This window comes from Anoplopoma fimbria, chromosome 17, assembly GCF_027596085.1.
Source record: "Anoplopoma fimbria isolate UVic2021 breed Golden Eagle Sablefish chromosome 17, Afim_UVic_2022, whole genome shotgun sequence".
NCBI lineage: Eukaryota > Metazoa > Chordata > Actinopteri > Perciformes > Anoplopomatidae > Anoplopoma > Anoplopoma fimbria.
Window position 1 is genome coordinate 23163305 of NC_072465.1, and position 21491 is coordinate 23184795.

Here is a 21491-nt window from a genome sequence, read left to right on the forward strand (position 1 = left end):
ACAGTTAAAAGAGTTGGAGTGTTTTAGAGATAGAGGTAGAAACAGGACAGAGGGACTTTGACTGATGACTTCAGGATGTTGAATGTTGTCAAATCACAGCCTGAGAACAGCCCCAATCATACGAGTGTGTTTTCTTTACAAGTCCGGACCTGCAGCCCTTTCAGTTCTTCTTTGGCCTGCGCCGGGGGGGTCGTTTATTACTTCCTGCAATAATGGGATTGAACACCGAGGTCAAACGGAGTGAGCCCCGCAGGGAGAAACATGATTAGAGGATACACAGATGGCACATAATGGGGAGACGAGCGTCTGTCTCAGTGGGTGGACAACTGGCTCTATTTGAATCTGTCGTGACTTAAAGTTTTTTTTTTTTTATTATCACAGGACGAGAAAACAAGAGATCTGGGTGTTTTAAATGTGTTGAAGCAGAATTATATTTCTTTTTCTATACATGTTTCCTCCTCAGTTGAAAGACATTCCACTATTCTTCCCTCACATGCTGCATTGGTCGTACATCAGCGAATCTGTATCGATTGAGTGGCTGCGGCGCGGCTGACCTGATACCCCGATGTTGACTCATCCCTGTCTGTCCTCCACAGAGCAGGCTTTTATCTTCACTCCCTGTGTGACCCTCTCCTCTCTCCGTACTGCCTGTCTGCCTTCTTTATCTTTTCCGATGAGTAACTTTCTGTCTCTTTCGTCCTTGTCTCTCTGCATCCTTCTGTCTCACAGTCACTAATGATTGTGTGTGACAAGGGAGAGCCCTGAAGTCTCCACCCTCCCTCGCAGCTAGCTAATTATTGATGGTTTTAATGTGTCTTCTCAGGGATATGTCAAAGTTCAGGGTGTGTGTGTGTGTGTGTGTGTGTGTGTCTTTGTGTGTGTAGACCAAAGGATGCGTCATGGTTGCAGTGGAGCAGTGACGACTCTTAAGTTTCAGGTGTCAGTTCTCTCGAAGGCTGTCAGAAAAGCACTTGGCGTCTCGCTGTCGAGGACCAGAGAGGACAGACCAGGTTCAGTAAACCGCTCCGATCCGTAATGACACCTCTCAGTGTCTACTTTAAGACCTTAAAGTTGTATTCTTGTAGCTTTGTACCTGAATTTGTAGTTGGGAGCTTTTTTGCTGTTGTTTCTTCTGTCATATAGCAGGTGATGAATTGCGACTCAAATGAATTAATGAGGTGACAAGAAAGTCACCTTGTGTTAAGTAAACACGGACCTCGATCTTTGCCTTATCTCATTGACGTTATGGACTTTAAATGAGTTATAAAGCGTTAGACTCTTAACTATTGTCAGATTCACGAAAAAGGATCAAAATCAGTGCAGCAGAAGCAAAGATATCGTCTGTTTTTAGTCCATGCATTCCTCTTCCTTATCAAAGCCTGGGCGCCTGCATTACCCACAATGCAGGCCATCCCACAGGTATTTAAGTCTGTTTGTGTCCTGAACATCTGTATTATTTACAATACATGAATATTGCAGAGGAACTGGAATGAGTTTCAGATATTCTGCCATCCCGCTGTCCAAAACAAATCGCTGAAATGTTTCTAGAAGCACTATGTCTACCTTAAGATCATCTCCAGCCATCATACGCTCGACTTGGTATTGTTGTAATCTCCTGCTAGTTAGTCCCCACCCTGCCTGTGTTTTACTGGAGCCTACTGAAGGAATTTATGATGTATTGAAATGGAGCCTCTTTTATTATCTGGACCAATGTACCAAAAATGTCAAACCTCCTTCTCTGTTCTTCCCTTCCTGCCTCTCAGAAAATGTCAACACCAAGTCAAATAACGTGAAAATGCATACACAAAAGACATACACAAGCACAATCCTCCTACTGTTGGCTTTTGACCAACACCATAAAATCAGCTGAGGGTTAAATGCCTCAGTGACACTGATATCTGTTGAGGGAGGCGAGAGCCGCACAGTTTCTCTTTGTTCATTCACATTTCATTCACATGCGACACTCATGCTTATCAGGGACTGTCAGCAGTTATAGTAAAGTGGAGAAGAGTGTATTTGTTAACATTGTATTTCAGATGAACTCACACAGTGATGTCTTTAGTTTACAGTACACAAAGTAGATTTTGGTGAGTTTTTGTTCAGTCCTGCTCTCTTGTATCAATCTCTGTGTCTTATACTCAAGTTGTCTTCATTGTGACTTCAGATTCCATCAACCCTTAACGAGTTTCTCCACGTGAGTCAGGGTTGGTCATCACCTCTTATCTGTTTACAGCAGTGTGAATTATTGATGAATTAGGGCTCTATATATAGGACTTGAATGTGATGAGGGCAGCAGCAGCAACGCAGTTTGTCCCGAGGGAAAGAAAAAGTGCTACATTTGAATAATGTGGCCAACATCTCGCCGTGCAGGAGGTGTTTGTGCTCAGAGGGCAGAGGGATACAGTGGTCTGTTTACATGAATGTGTGAGTATATGAATGCTAGAGATCATCGAAATCAGTAAATCATCTCTGATCAATCAACTTTAGAGAATGTCAGGGTGCTTTAGAGACAATATATATGTTTGCTTTGCGTGTCGCCTCATTTTTATCAACTTTCTTGGAAAATACCTGCAGCTTTTGTTATGTTTTTTGTTCTTGTCATCTTTTTTCTCACAGTATGATGGATGGGAGCAGGAGTGCACTGTGGTTTCACTTTTTGTTATATTTGAGGCTGTTTTTGACAAACTCGCCTGCATCCTCGATAAGAAAAAGCTTGCGGTGTGGATATTTATTAAAAGAGCATGGCAGCTGTGATCAATGGCCCGCCTTGTATTTGTGTAGTTGTCAGTCAGGTGTCATACAGCGAGAGAAATGGATTCTATTATCTCCTGTGGTAACAAACTTTTTTTTGTGGTTGTGTTTTAAATGCGAATATCACTTCATGTTTGTTTTTCTCCACCTGCTGAGTTTTGGTTCTTCTAAACTTTGTGACCCAGTTGAAAATCTTTAAACATTCTTGTTTTTGATTTTGCAGTTACTTCTCTTGCTTACTTTGAACCAGCTTATCTTGTATTTCCACTGAGAGGTTGAGGAGACAAAATAGTTCACAAAGAAAGAAAAAGTTTTCTGCAAGACTGCATTTAATATTAAGCTTAAAAAAACAGTGGAGTTTTTCACAAAATATGGGGTGTGCAGCTTTATTAGCATATAAAGTGCTGATTTCTGCTGTAAAATTTGGCATATTTCTACTTCAACATAGGCAAGGGACTGCGTAGATCACAGCCTATCAAACATGGCTGTGATGTTCAGTTTATAATTCTACGTGACACTGATGTGTAAAATAATCTTGAGCTGACACAAAATATGAAATCTCTGAAGCAAAAACATTCCAACCACCGGGACTTTGCATGTGATTTCATGGGAAGAAGGGAGGTGTTGGATACCAGTATACCAGTATTTATGATTTACATTTTGTTTTACAGTGTTAGGAAAGTTTTTTCAAACCTCATGTTACCTCACACAAAAAAAGAATGAATCCAGTCTCCCCCACTCAGTGAAGCAAACAGGTCACTAATCAAACACTGGTACTTGGCTGATACCCAAAGACCTGGTATCTGTATCGAGACTTGAAAAGCTGGATCAGCGCAACCCTAGTTTGGAGCACATATTTTCAGCCTCAGCTGTAGTTTGTGTGCTCATCAATCTCCTCATCGACTATCGGCCTGACGACGGATATGCCTCCGTCGGATACAGTCCGATTAGCAACTTGAGATGTGAGACTGGAGTTGAGAGACGACGTGTACAACCATATAATTTCACAAGTAGATTACAAACTCATTTTAAAACCAATAAATAGCTAAATCATTGTCAGACGATAGCCAGTGGGTTCCCAGATTGCATTTGTTTCGCCTCTTTTGCCTGCTCGAACGTGATTGGTCAATATTACTCTTGACTACAAACTGAAACCAGGTTGCTTCTGATACCAAAACTAGTCCCGTGGCATTCACATCCTACATGTGAATGGAGAATCTGTTTATAGAGACTGAGCGATAATAAGCAAATGATAGCATACTAACACACTGAACAGAGATGGTAACCATAGCAAACATTATACCTGCTAAACATTAGCTTAGTCATTGTTAGCATGTTAGCATGCGGATGTCAGCATTAACTCAAAGCACTGTTGTGCCTAATTAAAGCCTCACAGAGCTGCTAGCATGCTGTGGACTCTTAATTCATTTTTTAATCCCTATTCTCTTAGTGTTTATTATTCTCCTTTATATCCATCTATCAAAACCATGTTTTTATTCCTGAGCTTTTGGATTTGATGTCAGATTTCCATGCGATATCACCAGTTTAAAGAGTCGTCACTGTGGCCTGTGTGTCCTCCAACTCACATGTCCTATTCATGACTCTGCACTAAGCTGAACTCTCAACAGAGACACAAATCCATCTGCCCTCCGTTGTCCGCCGGGTCTCGTCTCATCGTGACAGTCCGGTCATCAGACAGTGACATCATGTCAGTCTGGTTGGCAGGGTGATGGAGCTGTAGCCGAGTGTGACGGAGGTCTCCCTCTCTTGTGTTACTGGTTTTTAAATTCACAGGAAGTCTTGGTCAATGACTGTGCTTTAAATAATGCTGCAGAGGAGAGGGCTGGTGAAATATCTTGGTATGATTCAAAGAGGACTATTTTCTGTATGCTAAATTGTAACATTTGTGATCAACATATTTCTGAATGTATTGCCGTTGGCTCTGCAGTTTACTCCTTTTCATACACTACAGCTGTATAGGTTCATTTTTGCTCCGACCTTTACGACAAGTTGTCTAATTATTAATCGTTTTATGGCTGCCATGTCAACAGCACACACCTGTTCTCTGGCCTTCAAGCACATTCAGAACAGCTTACGTGTATCTACCTTAAGATCATCTCCACCCATCATATGCTCGACTTGGTATTGTTGTAATCTCCTGCTAGTTAGTCCCCACCCTGCCTGTGTTGTACTGGAGCCTACTGAAGGAATTTATGATGTATTGAAATGGAGCCTCTTTTATTATCTGGACCAATGTACCAAAAATGTCAAACCTCCTTCTCTGTTCTTCCCTTCCTGCCTCTCAGAAAATGTCAACACCAAGTCACATAATGTGAAAATACATTTCCATCATTTTCCGAGAGTGTATAAATCTAAAAAAATCCAGTTGTCCTTTATAGAAAACTTTATTCAAACATCAGGCTACCCTGAGGGCTATATGGCAGTGAAATTAAGGTGACAACTTTATGTTGTACAGTCTCCATGATCACTCATTCTAAATGTCAAATAGCAAATGTCTCTCTGCAACAACAGTTAGTCCAGCAGTATCATGACCCGCAATTAAATCATTATGTTATGCACATTCTGTTGTCAGGCAACAGAAAAATATAAAATTCAGCAGTATTTAAACACAGTTCAGTTCACCACAGAGAGGAGGACAGCTTGAAGTTTAACCAGCTGAAACTCTGCAGACTAAACAACCTGATGCACCAGACCAAAAATAATAAAGATTGACGGGTGTCTTTGCAACCTGAAAAAGCTGGTGTGAATGCCTGTTGATTTCACGTGTAAAAAGCATTTTCAAAATGAAATACACACAATATCAGAGTCATCTCATCTTGTAAAAGCAACAGCTTTTTTTAGGGAGGAGGAAAAATATGTTTATTTCCTAGCACTTATTATTACAAAATAATCCATGACTTTTTTTTATGACCAATTATAACACCTTATATGTGTTGCTTTAATAGACCACCATGACTAGTTCCACCAGATCATTAAACACCTCACATATCCACAACACAGCATCCACAGTGTTCATAGGAAGCAGCAGCCCACCTACTCCACCCTCCCCTTTTTCTCTCCCCTCTCTCTCTCTCTCTCTCTCTCTCTCTCCTCTCTGGCCTGCTGCTCTGTCTGAGCCATTCAAGCAAAGCACCACAGGATTATCCCTCACTCATTGAGAAACACACACACATACACACACACACACACACACACACACACACACACACACACACACACACATTTTTCCCGCACAGTGCTGCCAGGTATAGGAAGATCTCAGATCACATATTAGTGCTCCTCTTCTCCTGCTCTTTCACGCTGATGCTCCTTCGCCCAGCCAGTCAGAGAGGACGGCTGGGCAGCGCAGAGGAAAGATAAGCGAACAGGATTGGGGGGGGGGGGAGAAGAGGAGAATAGGAAGAGAGGAGGAGAGGGGCTGACTGCTGGAGGAGCCCACGTGTCTCCTTTCTCCTAGCCGTAGCCTTAGCCGCTGTTAATGGAGGACTGGGGGTAAGCTTTTGTTGCTGTGGTGGGGGCTGTGTTCTCCCTCTCTCTATGGGTGTGTTGAGGGGGTTTTTGTTTGGGGGGTTTGGGTCTCGCTCTCATGACGTGTTGATGCTACCGGTTTGCCGTGCTGGGAGTTGTGGTGCTTTTTGGTGCTTGTGTGCACTTGCTTTCGAGGGATGGGGATTCCCAATGATGCTCCCAGTGCCTTTTTGTGCTTGAGGATGTGGATCGTTTGCTCGGACTGCAGGATGTATTGATGAAATAGGAGAAGAAGAGTAAGTCGATGTGTTGGTGACTAAACCTTGGGAGAAGGATGCCAATGTTTGTGTGTTTGTGTTTGTGTGTGTGTGTGTGTGTGTGTGTGTGTGTGTGTGTGTGTGTGTGTGTGTGTGTGTGTGTGTGTGTGTGTGTGTGTGTGTGTGTGCATGGGGAGGGGGGTATTGTTTGTCTAGCCACAGTGAATAACTCACTAGATAGTGCACTCTAAATTAGAAACACAATCAGGTTGATGTCGTTATTTCTGTCTTATCGTTTCATTTCTGCTTTATGGATTTGATTAAAAAAAAGTGGAAGAAGCAAGTCATTGTGATCTGCATTTCTGTGAGCCAAGCAAAGGGCTTGCCTGAACAAAAGCCCCCTCTCAGCACGTAGCTAATGGATTAACCAAGCATGATGAACACCCACTCATGCCGTGCTCCACGCTGCATCCGGCCGATGTGTTTGTTTTGCCCCGAGGCCGTCGGGGCTTCGACCGCTGTTGATTTTTCTCTCACTTAACAGGATTTTAGAATTTTTAGAGTTTTCTTACACTTCCCTCTGTCGGTTCATCGCTGCCCTTCATTGAAGTGTTGCTCCGTGCATCGGCTCCGTGGTTGACCCAAATACCCATGCAGCTCCCGCCCCTCCCCCTGACCTGCTATCAAAACACATCACTGCCTTTTTTATCTTTCTATTGTTTCACACGTGTGTCTCTTCTGCATCAAATCCCTGTTCATCTGCAGCTTTGGCTTAGTGAGGTTTATTTGGTGATTATGAGACAATCATCTATCCGTCCATTTCTGATCAGCTGTTGGAGGAGGCCGTTCAAAGAAACATAAACGTACAGTTCATAGACAATGTGTGACAATTCAAGGTGTGATTAGAGTTGACTTTGATTTTGATGGTTGCATATTCTCATGCCTTCACGCTTAATATTGGCTAGCAGCTTGTTAGCTTAGCATAAAGACTAGAAACAGGGGAAACCAGCTAGCTCTGTCCAAAGGTAACAACATCTGCCTACCAGAACCACTACAGCTTGCTAATTAACACTTAATATCTCATTTGTGTATCTGTACAAAGAACAAAGTATATAAAAACGAAAAGTTGTGGTTTTATGGAGGGTTATATTTGATGAGGTTGCCAGGTAACCGGCAGAAACTCCTGGAAGTTACTGCCACAGACAAGAAATATTGCAGCACATTAAACCTTTCATAAAAGACAAAAAAATTGTCTTTTTAGGACATGAGTTTTTGTACAGATAAAACAAACAACAATCTGGTGCTGGCAGTCAGATTTTGTTACTTTTGGCACGGAGCCAGGCTAGCTGTTTCCCCCTGTGTTCAGTCTTTGTGCTAAGCTAACTGGCTGCTGACTGAAGCTTCCCTTCTACCGTACATCCATCTGAGAGTGATATCAACCCTTTCATCTAACTCTACACAAAATTGTAAATAAGCGTAGCTACCAAAATGTCAAACGATTCCTTTAACATGCAAATTTAGTGATTCATCGCAGGCTAGACGACACAGCATACTTTGTGTTGTCTTATCTGTTCATTGATATTTTGTTTTCCAGCAGCGGCTCGGTGACACCGGTTTTGGAGCTGCAGCTGGCATTTAACTGAGCTCATAACAGTCTAGTCAAATAGCAGCTCATTTGCATCCTCACTTTGCATTTTATCTCAATCTGTGTTTTGTTTGTTTGTGTGTCGGTTTCTGTTTGTCGCTCTTGCCTCACAATATCATACTTAATATTTTGTGTAATCTTTTTTTGTCATCTCAGTGTATCCCGTCAGTGATTTATGCTTGTGTAAATATCTAAAGCAACCATGTCGGGACTTTTGTTATCATATCAAAATGCAGTTGAAAATGGGTATTGATTTTAAAAAAGTCTGGGGAGCTCATGTGCAGGTGGGAGGTTCTGATATCCATTCTGACTGTGGGTCACGCTAACCTTCACCACATCTGTTGTAGAGAGCCAGGAAAACAACATATATTTTGTTGCAAGTTGTCTGGTTTCTCCCTAAGTAGATCCCTTTGCAGATATATAATCCAGACGGCGCCTTTATGTTGCTTTCTTTCGGTCGGAGAGACAAGTGTTTGAAATTATATCTGTTAAAATTGAAGTTTATTTGGGAAGCCTTAGGAGGCTCGTGCTGTTTGCTCAAAAATGTTCTGTCGGACTCTGTATTTCCCCAAATCCAAAACCCTGGTATGGTCATTAACTGTGTACCCTTCTTGCATGATGATGCCTAACAAATATTTAAAATCAAACAATTTCTTGTTCTAAAACAACACAAATAACCCTTTTTTTTCCCGTTCAATGGACTTAAAAAAGTCAAGTTCACGCCAGGAATTGTAGATGACAAAAAAAACATCATTACAAGAACAGAGGTTCCCTGCGATTAGGTTTTATGAAGCTGTAACCAAACTCATTGGCAGCGTTTAATTACCTGTTACTTAGAGCCCATCATAATTTCAGTACGCTGTGTGAACATGTGGCAGTTTAACAGCGTGGTCCCTTTTGAAATTGCAGTGTTGGCTGTGAGCTGAACCTGAACAAGTGGAGGTGAGCGAGGCACTGATGAGGCTGCAGCAGCACCAGGATATTATTTTCATTCAGTCTGTGTCTTCATATTACGCTGAGAGTCCACAGTCTGTTAGACATCATAAGACATGGATCACTGCATTCTTATTCTCTGTTATTTAGCAGTTCTCTTATGATATTCAGTCCCAGTGCAGATACAGACAAGAGCTTGAGTGTCTCTTGGTGGATCGTTTTTAGCATTTCTCTCTAGTTGTTTTGTGTCTCTTTGAGAGTGTTTTGCTTCCCTTTGGTTGTTTTTGTCTCTTTGTGGTCTCTCTTTGTAGCTGTTGTGGTTATTTTTCATCTCATTTTGCATCCTCTCAAGACATGTCTCTTTGTGTCCCTTGGAAGTCGTTTGCATGTCTTTGTGATCATTTTTTGCATGGTCGTTGCCATTTTACGACATTTTGCGTCTCTTTGTAATCGCTTTACATCTCTTTCTGGTCATTTTAGCTTATTTTTGTGGTCGTTTTGCATCTCTTGTTTGTAATTTGTGTGTCTTTGTGGTCGTTTTTCGTCAGACTTAGGTCATTTAGCTTATCTTTGTAGTTGCTCGGCATCTTTTTGTGGTCATTTTGCGTCTCTTTGTTGTCGCTTTGTTACTATTTGTGTTCATTTTGCGCATTGTGTTCATTTTTTTTAAATTGATTGACATTTTTTTGTTATTTGCGTGTCTTTATGGTGTTTTTTTCGTCACATTGTGGTCATTTTGCGTCTCTTTTTAGTTGCTTTCCATCTCTTTGAGGTTATTTAGCTTATCTTTTTGGTCGTTTTTTTTGTGTCTTTGTGGTAATTTTGATGCTCTTTGTCATTGTTGTGCTTATCATTCTGCATCTCTGTTGTTGTTTTGTGCGTCTTTGTAGTTGCTCGATTCACTTTCCAAACAAAAGCTCCTTGGGTGCCTGTGCCTAGTAGGCCCAATCAGCAGTCGATTCATGGATGGATTGATGGATGGCTTGTTTAGATTCCCTCTCTTCCTCCTCTACTGTTGTGCTCTAATATCACCACGTGTCATCATTAGCAGTCATGTCAGAGCTATACATTTTTGCAGCAGCATACGGAGTTCCAGCGTGGCCTTGTGATAATGTTCGCTGAATAGAATGAGGGAAGATTACTCTATGATTATACGACAGTGTTCTGACAGAAGCTGTGTGAGTCGACGCCTCAGATAATTACCCTCCAGTCATTACATATATTAGCAAAGAGATCTCAGGGGAGTAGAGAGAGAGAGGAACAGGTTGTGAGTGTAAAGGTGGTTTTGTACGTATCTGAGCCGTCCTGATATCAGCGTGTGGAAAGTATTGTGTAACGTAAAATGCTCGGATGGTTAACTTTAGATTTCCCCTGATAGTAATCACTGATCTCACCTTTAGTTTGTACTTTGTACGAATGTGCACTAGCTTATACAGCTGTGTTATCTACAGTATGTGTCTGCAAAGTTGTGAAAGGTATCAGAGAACTCCAATTGATTGACAGAACTGAAATTCAATCAAGCCAGAATCCTTTATTCAATATTCAATCTTTATTTCATTGTTTATTGGATATTATTGTGTTTTAGACTGTTGGTCATACAAAACAAGCACTAAATATTATGAGGGGTATTTATTTTAATCAACGTTTTCGAAAATGTGTTAGTTACAACTAGAGCTGAAATGATTATGAACCATTGTTCGGGTGAAAATGAATCGGTTACAATTTTAAAAATCGATTAATCGTTTAAGTAATTGTTTTCTAATAAAAAGTCAGTGGTTACAGCTGCTGTCCTATGTTTTATATAATTGTTTTAAACTGAAAACTTTTAAGTTTGGGCCTCTTGGACAGAAAAAATGAGGAGTCATCTTGGGCTTTAGGGAATTGGGACATTTTGTGTCATTTCTTTCAATTCTTTTACATTTTATGGACAAAGAATCCAAAACAATCAGCAGATAATAAAAACGGTCATTAGTGATAGCTTTATACTATATTTCATAAATTGTTTTTCCAAAACATGTATAATCTGGGCAGCGAATATGCTTTTTATCCGTCAGCCATAGAGTCACATTATCTATTGTTCTTTAAAAGACGCACTTAATTTGTTCTGTTCTGTTATTAATTAAACTCTACATGATTAATAATCTCTTGCATAACCCTTTCATGTGCGCTACCTTCTTCTTGTTACATAAGCATTTTTGAATCCACTTTGAATTCAGTGACATAACATATGTGGGCATTATAAAAGCAAATATCTAGATTAAGACTATGAAGTTGTGATCGAATGCATACACGTCATAAATGCATGCTCTTCACTTTGAACCTGTGAGACGATTATTTTAATGAGTATAGCTAGAGTGACTTTATGCAGCAACATTGTTTGCAGCTAAAAACAATTTTATAATCTCAGTGTTTACGTTTACCTGTCAGTCTCTGTATTTACGCTCCTCTGTGCTCGTCTTCTCTTACAGTGCATGAGGAGCGTTACTCTGCTGCAGACCGCCACAGCCTGAAGCCCATCCTGCCAAATCTGGAGAGACCATGTCTGGAGCCTACGACGAGTCGGCCAGCCAGGAGGAGACCACGGACAGTTTCTGGGAGGTGAGACAGCAGGGAACGGTCTTTGACAGATTAAACCCAACCGGGAACTGACAACACTCGGTGATGAACTCTCACTGAACCGGCTCCGCCTGGGAGCTGATGATCTGAGGCCTCGTTTATCCACTGCATGTAGGCAAAGATACACACATTAACGCTCAATTACACAAATAATTTACCAGAAGTGAATCATCTCTTAGTCAACATAGATCCATTGATGACATTTGCTTTCAATCACTCAGCATGATGACAAACGGATACATATTAGTGCCATTATCTCTAATTGAGTTGACTGAGCCAGCGAAGTCTTCTATTATGCAACTATAGAATGAGTGCTTCAATTATCAAACAATGATTTACTACTTTGCTTCAGACTGTTATGTGGTTGCTCTTTTCTTGTCAATGGATGACACTGAGGTGACACTGCTAAAATAAATTCTGGTACTGTTTTACGTGGAGCTAAATATTTTCTGACACGTTAATAATTCTAAACAAAACAAAACTAATAAGATTTGATGACAACTTAAAGGATGGATGATAGTATAGCTGCAGGTAACAGTGACTTGTATTAAGGAGAAAATATGTAGTCAGAAAATAGGGAAAACTTTTCCCTAAAGCTTCAGAATATATGATAATGAGCCCGATACATCCAGATTACTGTCACATAAAACAGAGAAAATCATCAAATGTTCACAACTGAGTAACTGGGACGAATGTAAAAAAAATTACTTAACTGATCACTAATCTCGTTTTTTTAATTTTACTTATTGAATTATTGTTTAGCTCTAAATGACAGTATCTTGTACTATGTTTCTCGTCCACGATTACATCAACAACAACCTTTCCTGAGCTCTAACAGTCCCAAGTAATTCGAGCAACAAGTTCCCAGAAGTCCATACATTATATATGAGGCTGGTTCAACGATATTCAAACCAGGAAAAAAGTTTCACACATCTAAAGCTACAGATAATATTGACTGACGTGTTGCTGCATGTTTATTTATGATGTATTGACTCAGCGAGTAGTCGAGACGGGAAAAGATGTATCGTCGCTTCACACGTTCAGGGTTTTATAATGAATTTCCTCTCAGACTCGGCTGTGTTTTTATCCTCTCCACGTCTCTCCGACCAGCAATCAGCTGTAGCAGCAAAGGTGCCCGTTTGCAGCAAACAGTCACTTCATCACAGGCGCTCATTGCTCAACAGCAGAGCTGCTGCAGTGCTGCCTGCTGATCGCTGACTCGGCTGAACCAGAGGGCTGGTGTGGAATACAATCATTTGTCGTCGTCCCCCCCCCTCCGGCTGCTTTCATTTAGTCCACGTAGGAGATTTGTTGGGTGTCATTTTCAGCGTGAGGTATAGGTAAAAGCCTAATACACATTCAGTAGAGATGCAGTCCTTTTTTCCCCTCTCTCTCACAAAAGTGTGAAATGAATGCAGTAATGTGGGATTTTATCCTCTCTCTTTTTCTGTCACTGTGTCTTTGGTTAAAGCTAACAGCCAGCTCTGGGAGGTTGCTTCTCCTGTGTCCACAGAGAGTTGTAAATAATATGACATGAACGCCCCCCCCCCCCCCCCTGCGTTCATTGCATAGGTCCAGTCTTACCAGCAGTCTCCCCCCTGCTGTTCCCACCTGTCTACTCAATGCATCACCTGCAGGCTGAGTGCAGGGGGCACCTCACACACAGTGAATCCTGTAACAGCGAAACCGTTTACAGCACTTTTCTCAGTAACATAACACAAATCATGCGGTCTACGTGCTACAACAGTCAATTAAGAGGTATTGACAATTGTTGTAATTAGCAGGTAATTTATACAACCAAAAATCTTTTAATTTTAAAGCAGCAGAAGGATTTAAAAAAATGTGCATCAATGTCAAAGTCCTCCCACCAAGAGGTGAAACATCACATAAACATGTCATTACGTTGTGCTGTGTATCATTTTATATGGCGATAAAAATTATGTTTTCATATCTATCTGTAAATAAAAAGCTACAGTCAGCAGCTGGTTAGCTAAGTTTAGCACAAAGACTGGAAGTCTGGGGAAACAGCTATTCTTGCACTTTTAAAAACCTGTCTACCAGCACCTTTTTGGATTTTCTTACCTTTGATCAGAACCAGGCTAGTCTTCATGCTAAGCTAAGCTAATCCCCTCTAGACTGCAGCCTCGCACTGATCCTCTCATACTCACAGCAAGAAAGCAACTTATGTCCCATAATGTCGACATATTCCTTAAATACAATTGATTTTAGGTGTCATGTACATTAACTGAAAGTGACTCTGTTTTTATGTAAGGTTGGGAACTACAAACGTACAGTAAAGCGGATCGACGATGGTCATCGGCTCTGCAATGACCTGATGAACTGCATCCAGGAGCGTGCCAAAATCGAGAAAGCCTACTCACAGCAACTGACGGAGTGGTCCAAGAGGTGGAGACAGCTGGTAGACAAAGGTAACCGCTGTTTCATGCTCATGATATGCAATTTCACATAATGTTTTAAAATAATATATCTGTATTTTTGTATATGATATATATATATTGACTTCACCCTTCCTTCCTCTACCAGGGCCTCAGTACGGCACGGTAGAGCGAGCTTGGATGGGGGTGATGACGGAGGCGGAGAAGGTGAGCGAGCTTCACCAGGAAGTGAAAAACAACCTGATCAACGAGGACTTTGAGAAGGTGAAGAACTGGCAGAAAGACTTGTACCACAAACAGATGATGGGAGGATTCAAGGAGACCAAAGAGGCAGACGAGGGCTTCAAGAAGGCCCAGAAACCCTGGGCCAAGAAGCTAAAGGAGGTGAGGGAGTGTGTTTTATTAATTACTCCTCCAGTCATGTGCAACCATGTGGACACGTTTTCAGAATGTCCAAAGACATTTAACAAATTTTAAAAGGGTCAGTTCAAATTAAGCTTGTTTTAGTGGCAGAGGTTTCTTTGAGAATGCCTTATATGGTGAATGGGATTTAGTTTTTGGAGCTGAGAGCATTGAAAAATAATTTGATTAGTTTCTGAGAAGATGTGTTGTTGAGTTTTTCAGTGACATGAGCACAAATAAAACTATTTTCACCACAGTTTGAACTCCAGTGGCATCAGATATTTCACAAGTGAAGGTAAAACTGTCTGCATGACTAGTTGCATATAATTGTGAATATCATTTTTTGTAATTCATATGTATTATTATTATTATTATTATTATTATTATTTTCAAGTCCTTTTTCTACAATTAAAAAGGATTAACTACTTTTTGTTGCAGTCACTTATCATGAAACAATTTTATAAAGAATTAACCATTGATTGTTTCAGATTTTAGATTTAAAAAATCAACAACTATTTAGGTTATTTGCTGATCATTAAAATCATTTTTAAGAAAACATGTCATATATTCCTTATTTTAGCTTTTTTTAATCTTATGTGATCGAAAACTGAATAACTTTAGGTTTTTAACACAAGCACTTTAGGATTATCACCCTGCATTTTCGAGCATTTATCACAATTTTATTCGCAAGAAAATAATCGTGATATTAGTCCGTTATGAAGATAATCATTAGTTGCAGCCCCGCTTCTTTTATGGCGAGCTTATGTGTACATTTCTCATTTGATCAATGAAGATTGAATGAGTTGATCTCATCTTGTTCCTTAAGCTCGAGGCTGCCAGGAAGTCCTACCACATGGCCTGCAAGGAGGAGAAGCTGGCGTCCACCAGAGAGGCCAACATTAAGGGAGAGGCCTCTGTGGCCGCCGACCAGCAGAAGAAACTCCACGAGAAAGTGGACAAATGCAAACAGGACTCACAGAAGGTGAGAGCATCGAAAGTCGCTGCTCGTAATGAACAAATGACTCAAGCCAAAAGCAAATCAACTCGCAGGCTATTATAAGATGTAGCGCTGGTTTCACCGGGCCAAGTGTCTTTAGGGCTTCTTAACTGCATTATTAATGTGTGACTGAATACAACACCTCCCCCCTCTACATGTCTCCGTCACTAATCCAATGTTAGCTGTGGACTCCGGTCTCCTTTGACTTCCTTGACCTTCACACTCTTGTACTACAATTCTTTCTTGTGCTCTACACCACATTTATTGTCTTTTCAAGGTTAATATGACTCACATTTGACTCCAGTGAGATTTCAAACAACATCATTAATTCCAGGCTGTTACGTGTGTCTTATGTGTCTGTGCGTGTGTTTGTTCCAAGGCCAAGGAGAAGTATGAGAAGGCTCTGGATGAGCTGAGTAAGTGCACTCCAAGTTACATGGAAAACATGGAGCAGGTGTTCGATCAGTGCCAGCAGTTTGAGGAGAAGAGGCTGAGCTTTCTCCGGGAGGTGCTGCTGGACGTCAAACGCCACCTCAACCTCACAGAAGACCAAAGGTTTGAGACGGTCATGAAACGAATAATATGAAGTGACCCTGTTGTCAGATAATCATTTACCTGTATGCTAACTCCTCGCTTTCTTTTCACAGCTATGCTACAGTGTACGGAGAACTTGAACACACCATCACGTCGTCCAGCCCGCAGGACGATCTGAAGTGGTTCAGCAACAACCACGGCCCCGGCATGCATATGAACTGGCCACAGTTTGAGGTACAGAAACAGGCTTTTAGACGTTCAAGCATCACTGGAGGCCTAGAGTATTCTGCAATATGTACTGGCCAATCATCAGGGGAATAGTTTAAAACAAACAAAATCCACCAACACTAACTAATTAACATGATATATCGTGTTTGTTTAATCAAAGTACATGTGTAGTCCAGGAAGATACTTTTTCTCGTCTAACTCTCAGGAGGGCAAATAGGCATTCTTTCCAAACTGTTGAGCTCTTCCTTTAATATTACATTTTCTTTCTCTCCTAGTTTAACAGCAATAAACACAAAGATAACAGAGAGATGATAATATTTTTTCTTTAGATGAGACTAAAAGGAGAGCCGACCATTTTTAAATTTGTAGTTAAAGTTGGTTATGTAATATTCATGCAGTGTCCAGCATTGATCAGCATCATTTTGATAAGCATTGCTCAAATTTAGTGTCACTTAAATAGGACATATTGAACGATATAACTGGAATTGATCAGTAGTTCCTTTGTTGTGCAGGAATACAACCCAGAACTTACCCATAACATCTCGAAGAAAGAAAAGTCAAAGAAAGGCAGCGATGGAGTCATGCTGACTCACGTCACATCAGCAGTCGACCACGCTCAAGCTGAAGACCAGGGAAGGTAAGAGTAAACACCGACACATTTTTAAATGTATCTTTCAACATTTCCAGAGACAGTGTAAATCAGTTTATTTTTGCATACTATATCTAGTTGAATCAGTGTCTTCCTTCACCGTATGCTGTCTCATTATATTTAATATTTGTTTGTATTCATGTTATTTTTTATGTAATTTAGTTTCATTTTCAAGTGTTTTATATTCATCTTTTAATCACAACCACACAAATACAACTGAAGTACTGTAGCCATATTATTAGTAATAGAAGTTATAGCAGTATTAGTATGAGCAGTGATAGCAGGAATTCTTGACAAGTCAATAAGATAAAGAAATAAACACACTAAAAACAGCATAAAACATACACAGTGAGAGAGATCATGTTATTTTAACTGGTAGGACTGAACACTAATGTTCGGCTGAAATGCTCAGTGTCAGCAGCTACGAGAAGAACCAGGTGTTCACGGCCTCCACGGAGTGGTCGGACGAGGACCAGACGGCCCCGGACTCAGGCAACGACACCAACGGAGGGCCCAACCCCTTCGACGACGAAGTGGTGAAAGGTGTGAGGGTGAGAGCGCTGTACGACTACGAAGGCCAAGAGCAGGACGAGCTCAGCTTCAAAGCAGGTGAGCACGACACCTGGTGACCAAACAATGAACCCCTGACAGCAAAGTAACGACTCAAGCTGCCGACGGTTTCACTAACGGATGGAAGTTTGTCGAGTAGGGTTCCTGCTGCTGTCACTGATTAATGTCAAAGGAGTACTTTTGTATAAAATGATTTCACCAAAGCAAATTCTTTGCTCAAGTTGGACTTAAGAAAAAAAAAATTTTGGTCATCGCTCTTGACCAATGTAAGAAACTGTAGTTGGTGTCATAAGGTTAAACATTAGTGACAAACAGAAGCTGTGTATTTAGTGTTATGAGTTATCATTAGAGTTAGGTGATACCACTATATATACCTTATGAGGTGAAAGAAATACTTAAAAATCAGTTAGCAGAACGGCTTTATGGCAATTATTTTGTTACCTTAAGACAGAGATTGGCTAGCTGTTTCCCCCTGTTTCCAGTCTTTATGCTAAGCTAAGCTAAGCTAACCTGCTGCTGGCTGTTGCCTTACATTTAACAGACAGTGTTAGAAAGTGGTATTAGTCTTCTTCTCTTACGCTTGACAATGAAGCAACTAACTGTATTTCCCAAAATGTCAAACTGTTCCTTTAACTCACTAGATTGACCAAAATCTGACATTGACGTCTGGTAAATTGCTCTACAAAAACGTACACAGGCTCAAGGAGAACATGAAAACTCTCACACTGAGAGGCCCCAATATTGAATTACAGTAACTATTGTTGTGTTATTGTACAAACTGTACAACCTGCTTGTGAATTATGCTGAAAAAGTGGTTTTGATATCTTGATACTTTGTTTTTAGCCATGAAACTGGCCCTTTATTGTCACCACGGTAACCAGCAGCTATCTTACACACTATCAAGTTTTTTTTCCCCGGTGGAATGGTCTTTTAATCTTCTTGATTACAGCTGTAGGATCCACATAGCATTGATTTTGTATTATATAAATCAGAATTGTTTGACATAATCTCCCCCTGATGTACGTTTCTGTCTCCTTTCATTGATGAAGGGGACGAGCTGATCAAACTGGAGGACGAGGACGAGCAGGGCTGGTGTAAAGGTCGTCTAGACAACGGCCAGCTGGGTCTTTACCCGGCCAATTACGTGGAGCCGATGTAGCTGTTCCTGCCTGAGGACGCTTGTGTCGTCGCAGGGCGTAAAACCGACCAGACTGAACCGTCCAGTTGTAACTGCACATTGCCAGAGACTTGAAAGCAAAGCTTCCTCTTCCTGTCGAGCACAGTGATCTGTTCTTCATCTCAGCACTCATCACAGAGAAAACTTGACTGAAACCAGTTCAGGATCACATCATCAACATCCAAACTCTTCAACTGACGCAACACTATTTCAGTCTCTTGTGTGTGTAGCTGTGTTTGATTTCAGATGTGACGTTAACATGCCATACAGTATGTCCTCTCATCATTGTATTGATATGGTATCGTCAGTTGTGCCTGGATAGCGAGAATGAACTATGCATTGTGCATTTCATGTATATATTTTAATCTTTTTTTTTTTTACAGTCTGGATGCTTGTACAGTTTTTGTTTTCTCATTGAATACAGTGTTTTCTCTGTGAAATATTTACATGTTTAGCATGTAAGAAATAGTTTTTGGGAAATGCGCTTATCCGCTTTCTTCCTGAGGATTAGATGAAAAGATCAATATCACTCTCATGTTTGTACACTATATATGAAGCTATAGCCAGGAGCTGGTTAGCTTAGCTTAGCATAAATACTGGAAACAAAGGGAAACAGCTAGCCTGATTCTGTCTGAAGGGAACATAATCTACCTGCCAGCCCCTCTAAAGCTCCTTTATTATATCTCTTCTGTTAATCCAGAGAGAGGAGGTCTCACAGTGTCGGGGTTTGAAAATGCTTTATTTAATCTGTACAAAGTGCAGTTATTGTCCCTGGCCAAGAAATAGTAGCAGTACAAACCCCACCAATAAAGATAAATGTTTGTTCCAATTAAACAAACAAGATACAAGATGTTATTTTGTGAGCTTCAGAGACAGAGCCAGGTTAGCTTTGTGTCATTTTGCTATGCTAAGCTATCCAGCTGCTGGCTCTGGCTTCATGCATAGTGTGCACAAACACAAGAGTGGCATCGATCTTTTCCTCTTAATACTAATAAGCATATTATCAAACTATTCCTTTAATGCATTTAATTGTTTTCCTGCCGCACTCCATAGCATGTCACCCAATTAGCATTTTCAACCGAGATAAAAAAAAAAGACAGCTCACCATCAGTTATAAAAAACAAAGTCCTCTTTAAAATGGAAATATATACTCTACCAAACCGTGCAACACTTGTTTATATTAACCTCCGCTGTCCCACCCGTCACTGACAAGGTGCCTGTTATCACTACTTCCTTTTATTTAGTGTCTCTTCCTGTTGTCTTAACGTGCAGACTGTGTTAATAACGCAGGAGCTGTGAAGAAAAAAACATGCCTGGAAACTCGCTTCATTTCACAACCAAGGCTTTTATTTATTCTTTTTTTAAAGTTCTGCAGTTACTTGTTCACTGTGAGGGAATGTCAGTGACTCAGCATTATCAGCTTCCTGCTCTTATTATTCTGTGCATGCTGATGCTCCCACACACAGTTTAACGCTCTGATCTGAACTGATCCAGTGCATGGCCTCAATTAGTTTCCTCCAAATGACTTAACAGTTTCTTGATTGAATTAAAACTATCGGGATGATGATGCCATTTGATTTTTTTGTGTGTAACATAATCAATCATGATTCGTCTATTTTGCTGTGCACCAAACTACATATGCGTTACATATGCAGGTTCTTGTAATTTAATCAGAAAATGAAACTAAAACAAAAAGGTCAGGAGTTTACGTAGCAGCACGGTACACGTCGATTGGTTTGTTGCTCCTGGTAACCACAGGTGTTGGTGAAAACTACACTTTGTCGATGAGGAAGTTGGGTGTAGTCTTACTGATGCGGACTGAGAAAGGCTGCAACGAGCGCTGCACAAAAAAGGCAGGGAAGAGGATCCGTCTCTGAAATATTGATGAGGCAACTGCCTTTTTGTGCTGCAAGAGAGAAGTTCATTTTTAAAAGATCCAAGAGGGAAATGTCTCTTGTTCTGTGTTTGTGCTTCTGTGTGCTTTTTTTTTTTAGAAAACTGTTGCCCCCTTGTAAGCACTGGATTCAGAGGGGCAAAATAAATGTTGCCTTACCATAATCCTACCACCATGCCACCCCAAAGACTCTCAACCGTCGTGTTTAAAAAAGTGAACGAGAACTCGCCTCCACAGAATCCGACTCCTGCTTCTGTAGCTCAGTTTACAACCGACGCGACACCCAGGCCCTCTTTGTCTTCACTGAAGATAGGAATTTAAAGACTTCAGCTTCTTTTATTTGAAACAGAATGGGATGGTTAACGAGTGTACTGTAAAAGTGTGTAAAAGCAAAAACAACTGCGGCATCCACTGTGAAACTCCTGTGATACACTGAAGGACGGTAAATCATATTTTTCAAAAAAATGTATCAAATGCTTCTTTCTTTTCTGTCTGAAAAACATTGACCTGCAATGTTGAGAGGAACGTTTTAGAGGGCTTTCTCTTTCTTATTTTTTAGCATAGTGCTGTAATTTATAAAAACTGTAGTGCCTGTTCATATGCATAAGCAAAAATAAAAAATGTCATCAGAAAACTCTGAGGCACATATGAGACTCTTTGAGATGTGGAATTTAACCATGTTTACATTTTTTTTAAAAGTGGTGGAACACTTTAATAATAGTTTGGATGAGGCTTTTAAAACAACACAAGCTTAATTCCAAGAAAACATAAAAACTCATGCAGCCTGAGGCATTAATAACTACATGAGCTGAGACGGCGGCCTGGGGGGAAATCCAGGGTTGATGTACATGTGGAGTTGATGAGTTGTTGCTGACAGGTGTGTGCAGAGCAGGGAGAGGTGACGAGCTGATTGGTGTCAGGTGTGGAGGTAGACTGGGCCCAGGTCGACGTCA

At 40.7% G+C, this 21491-nt stretch overlaps 1 protein-coding gene across 1 annotated transcript; it reads left to right on the forward strand.

The window, feature by feature from the left end:
- The first annotated feature begins 13978 nt into the window (after positions 1 to 13978).
- On the forward strand, positions 13979 to 18778 carry pacsin1b (protein kinase C and casein kinase substrate in neurons 1b). The gene is made up of 8 exons (XM_054617349.1): positions 13979 to 14120; positions 14236 to 14471; positions 15316 to 15471; positions 15866 to 16041; positions 16134 to 16254; positions 16761 to 16885; positions 17310 to 17506; positions 18517 to 18778. The coding sequence occupies exons 1-8, from the start codon at positions 14027 to 14029 to the stop codon at positions 18624 to 18626; spliced, it is 1215 nt and encodes a 404-aa protein (XP_054473324.1). The 5' UTR covers positions 13979 to 14026; the 3' UTR covers positions 18627 to 18778.
- Positions 18779 to 21491: the final 2713 nt, after the last annotated feature.